This window comes from Mycetomoellerius zeteki, unplaced genomic scaffold (assembly GCF_001594055.1).
Source record: "Mycetomoellerius zeteki isolate Tzet28-1 unplaced genomic scaffold, Tzet1.0 scaffold159, whole genome shotgun sequence".
Taxonomy (NCBI): domain Eukaryota; kingdom Metazoa; phylum Arthropoda; class Insecta; order Hymenoptera; family Formicidae; genus Mycetomoellerius; species Mycetomoellerius zeteki.
This window is the reverse complement of record NW_017256542.1, coordinates 289,550-301,682: the sequence shown is the minus strand read 5'-3', so window position 1 is coordinate 301,682 and position 12,133 is coordinate 289,550. Positions and strand designations below refer to the sequence as shown.

General features: G+C 37.8%; 1 protein-coding gene and 1 pseudogene across 1 annotated transcript; both read left to right on the top strand.

Annotated features, from left to right (window-relative positions):
• Positions 1–497: 497 nt before the first annotated feature.
• On the top strand, positions 498–921 carry LOC108721058 (uncharacterized; annotated as a pseudogene).
• Positions 922–4,814: 3,893 nt separating this feature from the next.
• Positions 4,815–12,099, top strand: LOC108721095 (dual specificity protein phosphatase 15). Its single transcript, XM_018445451.1, has 7 exons — positions 4,815–5,181; positions 8,961–9,077; positions 9,213–9,337; positions 9,689–9,860; positions 10,128–10,306; positions 10,484–10,684; positions 11,856–12,099. The coding sequence occupies exons 1-7, from the start codon at positions 5,161–5,163 to the stop codon at positions 12,097–12,099; spliced, it is 1,059 nt and encodes a 352-aa protein (XP_018300953.1). The 5' UTR covers positions 4,815–5,160.
• The last annotated feature ends 34 nt before the right edge of the window (positions 12,100–12,133 follow it).

Below are 12,133 nucleotides of genomic sequence, written 5' to 3'. Positions count from 1 at the left end.
GTTGGTTAGATAAAGAAGTCGTTAATCTTCCAGCGAAGAAATTCTCACTTAAGACCCTTGAGTGGAGACCTACTTCTTAATTAAAGATTTCCGACTCATAACGAGATTGTAAATACCGCCGTTTATCTAAGATCTAGTTAGATTCGGTAAAGATTATGCTATTTTCATAAATTCCAGAAAATCCTCTACGACATCCGACTCCCGCGAAGATAAAGCCTCTTCATCTCGAGCTAGGATCCGAACTGTCTCAATTCGGTCCTGTCGATCCCCACCGCGTTTCACACGTTCTACCCCTTCCCATTCCGTCGCGACAAATCTGTTACGAGATTTCCACCTTCATCCTCGCCCACCTCATGGCAATGAATTTGAACGGGACGCAGATTCCCGCGGACGGGGTGAGAACGACGACGTCGGGCATTCGCGGCGTCTGCGTCGGCTCTACGTAAAAGAAAGAGAAAGAGAAAGGGTGAGAAAGAGTGATATGATTCTCCTTGTTCCTTGTTGCGGCCGCGGATCTAGACGCTCGTATCTCCACTTTCATATGCGGTGCGGCGGGTGAGAATAGCTCCTTAAAGGAACGACTTGATATCCTTTCTCGTTATCGAAACATCGAGCTGATCTGGCCTGACGGGCCAGACGTTGTCCACTGCAATCGATCGCAATAGTGCTTCGAATACGAGAGCTCAAAGGTGCGCGACCTCCAAGTGTACAACTGTTCTCGCCCTGCGACGATTTGCCCCGTTTGTCCATTACTCGTCTGATTTCGAAGTCTGGTGTTCCCAGAAGGTACCTCAGGTGTCAGGTTCGAAACCCTGTCTCAGGACGAACTGTGCCTTGTCGGAACTGGCGAAACGCGCATTCGAGACAAGCTGTTCGCGCGCGGTGATAGGATCTACCCCACTATCCTGCACGTTGCTCTAGCCGCTGTTCCGCCATCCTTCCTCGTTCCTTCCTCGTCGTCGCAGTCCAGTTTCCCCCACTTTGCGTGCACCCCGCCTTTTTCTCTCTCTCTCTCTCTTGCTACACCTCTCTTTTTCTCTACTCTTTTCTCACCCCTCGCTGTTCGCCACTAGGAAAACCCCTGCGTCTGCTCTTCACACGTTGCTTCTCGCCGAGAGCGGGGCAGTTTTCGTACGACGCGCCCTTCCGTCGAGTCGCTGAGAGAGAGAGAGAGAGAGAGAGAGAGAGAGAGAGAGAGAGAGAGAGAAGAGTGAAAGAGAAAGAGGGAGGAATAAAAGAGGGAGATAGGAATGCACACAAATTGCGGTGCAATCTACTGCAATGGTGTGTGACAGACGAGGCTGAAAGTGTAACCGAACGATGGAATTAAAGAGGTGCGATCCGCCACCTCGGGAATTCCTCTTTGTGGAAGCAGTTGAGCGAAGTGTAAATGATTTCTCGTTCATACCAGCTGATCTCGGAGATAGAGAGAGAAAGAGAGAATGAGATAGATGGAGAGAAGGAGAAAGAGGCGAGATAACGTCCCGCGAGTGCAACGAGCTAATCCACGATAACGCAGAACAATCTCTCCCAAAGGGATTCTCTCCGGCATCTTTTTCTCGCGATATCAGTGTGGAACGTGAATTGTGCAGGTGCGTCTCGAATGCTTTTTTCATCTTTTTTCTTTTCGGAGCTTTCCCTTTGGACAGATGCGTTTCTTAACCAAGTGTTCATTCATCGCGGGTGAAATCATTTATTAATCTTCGTAGCTGCCTTGTTATTATATACGTAAATTATTATACGTATTATATACGTGTTATTATATACGTAAAAAAAAGTATTCTAATATCGTCGTTCTAGTATTAAAGCATTCGTCTCGATCCTTTGAGAGAAATATCAGCCGGCTAGATGCGAATTTGCTGCATCATTTATAATACGTACAGCTTTTAGCTTGATTACAGGCTAATTGCAATATACGCTTTATACGAGATCAAAGATTGAGATCAAAGGGAATTCAACAGCTGATCTAGATATAATTGACGAAAGGATTTTATGATACGCGTCTCTGACACGTTCCTATTTTAATAAATTAAATTTATGCAATTTATTTGCACGAGAAAAAAAGCTTTCCGTAAAAACTTTTCGAATGACAATATCCGCCGATTGGATGGATACGATTGGTTTTTGCACTTTTTTGTTAGATTTACTGGCCACACAAATCGGTTCGCAATTTTATTTTAAGAGTAGGTCAACATCACAGAGGATGCGCTGCACTTTCGCATGCAATTGCATTTGAATCTGAATGGCAAATTGATAACTTTTATACAGTAACAAAATAGCGGCGTTCCCAGTTGCGAATATCCACAAATCTGGATAATATCGAATATCCCGATAGAAGGTTATTCATATTTACATCAGTGATTGTAATACCGATGTTTCGCTCTCCGAAATGGAGATACTCTCTTTAAAATAAATTACGTTTTATGTATGTAGATTATTATTAAATCAGATTGATGAAAGAATTTTATAGGCGCCAACTGTAATTACAATAAATCAAAATATGCATTTTTGCATATTTATTGTACCTATTTATTTTTGTATTTTGCATAATTATTATACTTATTTATTATGTAAATCTCTTTGTACGAACAGATTTATGAATCGAATGCCGATATACTGATATCACTGATGAAAGATTAAATAGCGTAAATAAATAATGAAAAATTATTACTTAATTCCGGTATTGCAATCACTTATTTATTGCTTTTCTGCATCACGATAGAGTGTTAAGCTACTATGACCAATGTTTCATTTTTGAGGCGAAAGTTTTAATGCGAATAAAATGATATTTTTGAAATAAAAATAATATTCCTTTTAACTTTTCAGTGTTTAATTTTCAAATATTAAATTAGCAGCTGTTAATAGCTTTATGGTATCAATTCGAGAGTTCAAAAAAGCAAAAACAATTGTGACATTTAATATATCATGTTATATTATATTTAAAAAAGAGCTATTAGATTTTATAAATAAATTAATTAAAAACGTTTTTAAAACACATGATTTTTTTCTATCTTAAAATTTGTATATATTTTCCAAAATCTTATTTTAAGAAATTTTTTTAACATTCAAGTTCTTTCTATACTCTTTAACTAAAATTGTTTATATCCTGGTCATGCGCCTTTAATAAATTAAAACTCATAATATAATGATAACTCATACTAACTCACTTACTAACTAGCGATGTGGTTACGATTAAGTTAGGAGATCGTCGTAAAGAGTCCGTGAATTGCAATTAATATAACTTTCAGCTACATCAATCAACTTCTTTTTTGGCGGTCGATCAAATTAATTAATTCAAATCAGGAAAGCGAAATTTCTTCAACATTATCGTACCGCAATTACATATTTTATTGCGTTCTACAATTTTCATCGAAAATAAACAATTGCGAGTAAACAAAACGTTTCGCGTGTTTTACGCATTTAGTGTGTCTTGCCTTGGTGAGCGAAATCAGAACGCATGCTGCATCGTAAAGTGTGTTTTGCCGTTATGTGGCAAAATACGTCGTGTCAGCATCAAACCAATATATTGGGCTAGAATTTACATAAACGGATGCAGCCTTGTGCTTCTGTCATATCCGAATGTGTGCAAGTAAAACACGTCTATTCCTATGCACCACTTTGGCCACGGAAGCACTATTTTTCTGCCAAGAAATATCTCGACTCGATGTCCCTGACAGTGAACAGAATTTTCTCTGTGCGATCAATCGCACTATCTACTTAAATTAAATATTGTGTACGGAGAAATTTGTTCGTTGAAGCCAACTAACTCGGACACCATTATATGCACACCTGGCTATACTACTGGCAAAGTGGGTTAACGTACTGCCGGGTCCTTATAATCCATCTTATTGATCTTAAAGTAATCGATAAACTCGCGTTCTTTAAACCCCCGTCCCCTGTCCATTTTCTGAAACAATGCCAGCAGTTTTTTAACAGATTTCATTGCCATTTATAATAACTCTTCGCGAATATCCGCTATTTCTATTCTACGATGACACAGCTGCTTTCGACGCACATAATTTAAAGGCGCGTCGTTGTTTATTCGAGAAATCTCGGTTTACTTGTTTTTAAGACGAGATCACGCGACATACGTCAGAAACGCGGCAACGACAATTTATCAATAACTTGTCCTACTTTCTTGAAAGAATAAGCGCACGTTTCCTCTTTCGAACGAGGCAATCGTGTCTCATATATCGCTAATCGATACTCAAGACAAATTCCTTCTATCATTATTTTCGCTGCATCAGCCACGTATATCATCTACGAGAATTTTTCAACCGATATTTTTTTCTCTTGCAGGGCGTCACTATCGTAACAGGTAACTTCTTAAAGACGGTTCTATTTTTCACACACGACACACCGCTCTGTATTGAAAAGTTGATCGCTCCCGCTCGCGCGCCGAAGGACTGCTTGAAACGCGGCCCCTTTTCGTTTCCCATGGCCGCCCGAGGCCAGACGAGACTGAATCCGCATGTAAATGAAATCCTCTCCGTTGAGACGACCATATGGGAGTTCGATAAAGAGGCCGCAAAAAGCAAGACGTGAATATAAATGCGCCCTCGCGCTTTGAGAATCAGAACGTGCTTTCCTTCTCTGAAATGCAGTCTCGCGTTACGTAGGCAGCTTATCGAGAAATACGATTCCAAAAGCGATAAGCGAGGCTCTCCAAATGTAGAAGAAAATTCGGAATAACGTCATGCATGATAATGTTAGCGAGCAGGAATAAATCACCAATGATTACCGACGTGCTAGGGTAATAAATAATCAAGGCGACAGACAAAAACAGAGGCAGAGAGAGAGAGAGAGAGAGAGAGAGAGAGAGAGAGAGAGAGAGTGAGAGAGAGAGAGAGGGAGGGAGGGACTGATAATACTGCGAAAGAGAAGATCGATTGAGCCGAGAGCCACGTGGTCCATGCAATTTCGCGCTACGTACTGCCGATGATACGAGCGGATACGCGGCGATTTGACAGATTCGTTCGCGATACGTTGAGGATGTTGCTTGACAAATTGTATCTCCACCTTGCCGACGAGGATCGAATCGGATCGTCAAGAAATAAACTCAAGAGGCTGAGGACGGCCGAACGAGGATTTGTGCACGACTCGCGCTTTTAAATAACAGTAACATTACTATAACAACGCGCCCGTCATCGCGCCGGCATCATGGGGAATGGCATGAACAAGGTGAGAAATTGCTTTATCAAGTAAGCTTATACTTTCAGATCGATACTCGGGCTTTTAGCTGAAAGAGAAGGAAACGAATGCATTTTTCATACCGGCAGAAACGTAGATCGGGTTCAAGAAGTTCTCTTCTATTCAAGAATAGTTTCTAGAACGATATTGTACAGGATGTCTCACTTCTCGCGAAACATATTAAATATTTATCACTTTGGATTTTTTTTGATGGATATATAAATTCTAAAACGGGATCGAAATGTTTGATATTTAATTTACATTTATTTAGCGAGCCTCGTATAATTTATTCGATAATATTGCATTCTGTTTCCTGCATTTTCAGTTATCTATCTTTCTTATTATCTATTGATAGAATATTTAAGAGCCTTTATCGCGGATGCACGAGGCGTTTTAAAATATTCGCTTTTGCTTCTGTCGTCACGACTACTCATCTCGTATCGTTTTCTTTGGTCTATCAATAGACAGCAATTAATTGGCTACTTCATTCAAAAGATTTAATGAAAGTATCCAAGCATCTAAAGAAACTTGTTTTAAAAATTTAATGATTTTGAACAAAATGAAATAAGATAAATCAAAGGACACTGTGGAGATATTGATTCAATTAATTTTTTATCTATTAATAATTCTATTTAGAATCTTTCAAAGTGATTTTTTTCTTTACAAAGAGTTAATTATATGTTTTTTATCGCTCTGGATTGCAAATACTATTAAACAATAGCCAATGGATCTTTGTTAAACGCATCTTTTTTTTCTCAGAGTAACGGGGGGGGGTAAGATTTCCTTTTTATAGAGTGATTATAAGTTCCATTCTGACCAAAGGATTGACTTCACGGCTTTATTACTTACTCGACAACTTGTTTAAACGCGTTTCAATATAACGACTTACTAGAGTTGTCGTAACCACGAGCTTAACGATCGACATAGTACACTTGATAATAATAAAATTTTACGTCCGGTAATGGATGCGATCATACAGCTCGTAATCGCGAAACGGAAGTCTAAGAAATAAACCTGGCAAAAACGTTGCGGAGAGATGAAACTTCATTTACGCTAATCCTTTTTGATTATGATTTATAAAATACGATAGAGGATTATTAAATAAATGATGAGTCGATAATTTAACTTACACGTTCTCATTGCAACTTTTAATGCATATTTCTTCTTTAAATCACTTTATAGAATTTTATTCTACTTTGATGTAAATTGTCTGCGTATATACTAAGCGTAATAGACCTCAATAATCCGTTTGATTGAAGATATTGAATAGTGAATATTTTATATATAAGAACTTTATTTTAAAATTAAATTATATAGTCACAAGATTTTTAACAATGACGTAATATAGAATTTTGTGAAACAGTTGCGATAAAACAAAAGAAAATGAGTTAGAATAATATGTAATGTTTATAATTGGCAATTGTCTGAATTTTATTTTTTTCACTATAAAATATTCAACTACTTCTATTATCTACATTAACAATAAATTCAACTACTTAAAACGAAATATACAACCACGTGACATATTTTCCTTGCTTGATAATATCAAAGTTTCTTTTATAATCTTATAAATTACGATACATCATTTCCAAATGTATATTTTACACACAAATAACATTTTATATTTTACGCTCATACATCTGATATATACTAAAAAGTATATAAACTGTGATTATCTCGTTGTGATTATCTCGTCTTAATCCACGATCGGTCGATGATCCACGTTCTCCAGCGAACTCGATGTCGCCTCCGTTCGTGAAGCTTTCACATTCCGGAGATTATCTTGAAAAAATGCCTAATCGAGTACATCGATAATGTTCGTCTTTCTCTTCCTTTTCTTTTTACAATTTTTTATTACGCATTTGATTTTGTATTGTTTGCGAGAGGAGTTTCGATTGATCCTGCGAGTTGCGTTCTTCGCAACTTCCGTGATCGTCATCGCGTTAATCGTCAACGGGATAACGTTGAGAGTTGTAAAGGTAATATCTATGAAATGCTGCGGCATCGTTGAAGTTTCCATTGTTGATTCCGACATATGGTTTAGAGTACTCGCAGAGTCATTCCTGTCACTCTTGATGCCAACGGAAATAGATTCTTTACGGTAGATGATCCTTTCAATTCTCTTGATGCTTTGCTCTTAAGCAACGATGATTTTGTATTTCTCCGATTGCTCCATTTTTTTTCGGCATTTCTTTCTTCGTTTATGGTATGAAGATTCAATGACATTCTCGGCCACTTGTTTTAACTTTAATAATATTTGATGTCTAATTCTTCGTCCGATCTCGCCCGACTTCAAAACAGCATCCACGGTAGATCTCGATGGAGAACGAAATCGGGACACCGGAAATGACAGGACGGATAACGTCAAGTTCGGGATGTTTCTCGGAGAACGTACGAAGAAGGTTTCAATGTCACCGAGTGGATGATAGGTGGATCGCGTAAACACACCAGACCACTAGCGATCGGAATCGCATTTTCGTTGCCAACAATATAGGCTGCACGACAGCTTGTTTAATATTACTTTTATTATTACTCGTTCTCTTCACGAATGTGTTGCCCTCCTTTTTTTCTACGTTTACATTTTTTGTTCCTCTCTTTGTTCCTGATCGATCGATGGCGAGACTGCGACGTGGTCTCGTCGATTCGGTCGTTCTTTCTCATCTAAAATCAACGCATGTGGAAGAGCAGAGAAGGGGGTAGATCCAGCGATACAGTACGGGGGGATGGGGGAGGGTAATCACCATGCGATAAAAAAGTTCGAATGAAATTAAATCGCGGGGGAACTGAGACTAACGACCTGCGTCGGGAAAGAATGGATGTTTTTGTAGTAGCCTATTGCGACGAGAAAATAAATGTCACACACATGAACGGTGTTGAAGAGATTGCCGTAACAGATTGCTTTTCTGGACGTCTTAATTTGCCTATCGCCCATCGCGTTAACTCGCTCCTCGAACTCATTTATATGGAAGAAAAGAAGACGATCCTCCGGTATAAAATCGAACCGGCGCGGGCGTTAAAAATTAAATCAATATTGATCGAACACTCATGGAACGAAAAAAGCGGGACTGCAGGTAGAGTTTAAACTAATGTATGCTTCCAGCTGTAGTTTAAACACTACCCTTCATCAAAATTCAATATTTGCAAACAGTAAGTTAATCTAAGATTACTGCACCGTCGACGGCCATCACAAATCCATCACGCAGAGGTTTGCTTTTTTCTCCTTCGGTCTGACCTGGATTTCTTCATCGTCTAATCTTAAGTAATCTTTCGTCGAATAGACGCCGAAAGAGGTTCGATATTTTAAATTAGGTATGCCGAAAAGGGAAAGACAAATAAAAATATTTTTTAAGAATGACAAATAAAAATGACTTATTGTTAATCAAAGTCACGGCTGAGGAAGCGCGCTTTATAAGGCTTTAAATTAATTATGAGTTAATTATGATTATGGAGTTCTTGATTATAAAGTATCTAATATCAAATATTACACTGTAAAAAGAAATGTGTTTTATTCTTGTCCCTATTTTTTAAACACTTAAAGATGTTTTAGTTTTAAACTTTTTCAATAGACGCATAGTGTTTTAAATCCAAACAGGTAGTGTTTTGTCTATTGAAAAAGTTTTAAACTAAAACATCTTTAAGTGTTTAAAAAATGAAGTTAAAAATAAAACATTTTAATATCTTAAAATTAAACACTTCTTTTTTTGGTGTAAATATACCTAAATAAAAAAGACTCTTCTCAAAATGTAATTTCCTCGCGCTTTCTTTCGCAGGTGCTTTCTGGTCTTTACGTAGGTAATTATCAGGATAGTAAGGATGCCGATCAGTTGGAGCGTTTCGAAATTACGCATATTCTGGCTATTCACGACACAGCTCGCCGTTTGCATTCCGTGAGTACAAACAGAGCACGTACCGAATTTTAGAATGAATAACCGAATAATACCGGAAGGGCAGATTAGAGAAATGTTTATATTCTCTGCAAAAATACAGTTATATTACATTTCGGGATATATATTGCGTTTCAGGACAAGCATTATCTATGCATCTTGGCCGCCGACAGTCCCGATCAGAATTTGTTGCAATATTTTTCTCTGTGCAACGACTTTATTCATGCCGCCCGTCTTCGTGGCGGAAACGTTCTGATCCATTGGTAGATATACGTTTATTGTTGCATATACAGGATATTTCAAAATCGTTGAATTATCCTTTTTGATATAGAATTTTTTAATCGATTTTAAATTTTCTTTAATAAAAATATCGAATCTATTTTTTCCCTCAAACGATTATCGATTAAAAAAGCAAATCTTGTTAATGAGTGAAAAATGAGAGCAAGAAAAAGATGTAAACACAAGGAAGGTACAAGTATTTGGTCAAAGAAACTGATTAGAAGAACGTTCAGTGATTTTGAAAATATACAATATTCAAAAATTCCATAAAATTTGCGATATATTAAAATAGAAAGTAAAAGCTGAATTTTTATGAATAAAAATTATTTTTTCAGTTTGGCAGGAATGTCGAGGAGCGTGACAGTAGCGGTGGCCTATATCATGAGCACCACCAATCTATCTTGGAAAGAAGCGCTCAAAGTCGTTAGAGTCGGTCGTTCCATTGCAAATCCGAATGTTGGTTTTCAACAACAGCTCAAAGATTTCGAGTCTAGCCGTTTGCAAGACGTAAGTAATAAACAAACAGAATGTTTCTTCAAATTTGTAGCTACGAAAAATTCAGACTGTACACATAGTACCTTCTTTTCTTTTTCTTTATCTATTCCTTTTGAAATACAGTGTAACGTTCTCTTTTTCCCGTAACCAATTTTTCTTCTTTTTTCTGCGTCAGTATTTTATTTTATTCTATCACAAAAATCTTCAAATCGTTCAGTTGATGTTACTTTATATTGTTATCGTTAAATTAGATTTCTATCGTATTATATCATGATATAGGAGCGTAATAGGTTGAAAGAGCGATTCCCTAGCCTCGCTCTCGCCGAGTCCGACGCCGAAGCCTGCAGATCCACCCTGAGGAATTACGAAACACTGGCTCTAGCGAAAGAGGTTTGCGAAGGTAAGTGCGCCATGGGACGCACTTGTCCGACCGGTCTTTGCCGTCAGGCAACTAAGAGGTAATTACATTGAAAATCTCAGTTGTAAAGCGATGTACACATCTTTATCCCGTCAAAGTATAATGTGACAAAAGAGAACTACAAAAAGAGAGAGTTATTGTGCGCTAGACAAGAAAATGAATCAAACGGAGATGATAGAGAATGTTACGTAGAATAAATAATGTATCTAAATTGCAGGACTCTGAGAAGGAAGTCATCCACCAGCAGTATCGGAAGCGTGTCATCCGGCAGGACACCTCCGCAAACACCACGGATGCTACCATCCGCGCCACCCTCGCCGGCTTTGCACAGATCGTCTAGCGTTATGTCCACATCAAGACCGAGGAGTGGACCAGCAGGATTGCATTCTTATACCGGAGGATCCGCTCCGCCTTCTAGGTAAATCTTCTCAGTAATTCTCGAAATTGTATTATTTTATTAAAGCGTTACACCCTACAATTACACAATAGTATTTCAATTGTCATATTTATATTTATAAAAATATGAGATTGAGAAAAAAAACATATTTTTTTTACCAAAAGAAAGTAGATTATTTATTAAACAAAAAAATAAACGGACATGTTTTTGGACGTTATTTGGATATCACAAACTGAGACGCGCTTCTTGAGGACTAGAAAGGAAAATATTAAGTTAGGGCTATTTTTCGGCTAAAATGAAAAAGTTCCGAGATGTACAAATTATATATCATATTAAGGGGATGCTAGAGTGACAAAATTATCACATTACAGTCGTATAAAAATCTTCGAATTGACGCAAAATTAGGAGGTGGTGCAACTTTCTACTAAAATCGAAAAAAGTTAAAAAATTTTTTAACATTCTTTCCATTTTAATAGAAAGTCCATTGCACCACCTCCTAATTTTGCATCTACTTTAATCCTACAAAAGGATTTTTTATTCCGTTCAGTCAATTCGAAGATTTTTATACGACTGTAATGTGATAATTTGGTCACTTCAGCATCCCCTTAAAGGGCTATTTAAACGGAGTCGAGCGTATCGTTTATCTTAAGGAAACATCGGAACCATAGAAGAAACCGTTAACAAAAATAATAAATCTAAAAATCGTTAAGCAAAATATTAATATATCCCCAAAATTAAACAACAGAAACTATATTTTGTTAGTACTTAAATACATAATTTGATAAACATATTCGTTATTCAAAGCTAAAATCAAATGGAAATCAAGCGGAAACCAAACGATTATCGAATTCTTCATCGTTGATCAATCACTTGATAATTCAAGTTATACGTGTTTAAGTAACAATTAATGCAGTGCTTGTAATTGCTCAATTCCCGGGATGTTTTGATTTGCTTAATAATTTTTTATCAATAAATAAATATGTACTAGATTTATCGACTTTTATATGTGTCCGATTTCTCCCATGTTCCTAATATTTCCCCAAGATAAATGAATATCACTTGATTCCGCTTAAATATAAAACCTTTAATATAATATATAATTTGTACATCTCAAATCTTTTTCATTTTAACTGAAAAACAGTCCTGACTTAATATCCTCCTTTCCGAAAGTTGAACAATGTTGATTATTCAGGGCTGTGTCGAGGGTGGATCTTTCGGCGGCGGTCGCCTGCAGCAGCAGCAACACCAATCTCTCCACCGTGGGTAGATCAAGTGCGTTCTCTACTAGCAATTGGCGACTAACCGCCGGTTCCGCGCCAAACACGCCGAGACCGACACCGCCGGTCTCGCCACAACGCTGGCCAAGGCGACTCTCGAATCGGCAGACGCCACAGTTACCGGCACCACCGGAATCGCATCCTTCGACGATGACGTAGCATCGGGAGTCGCGCGGTTCTCTGTCGAGCCTGG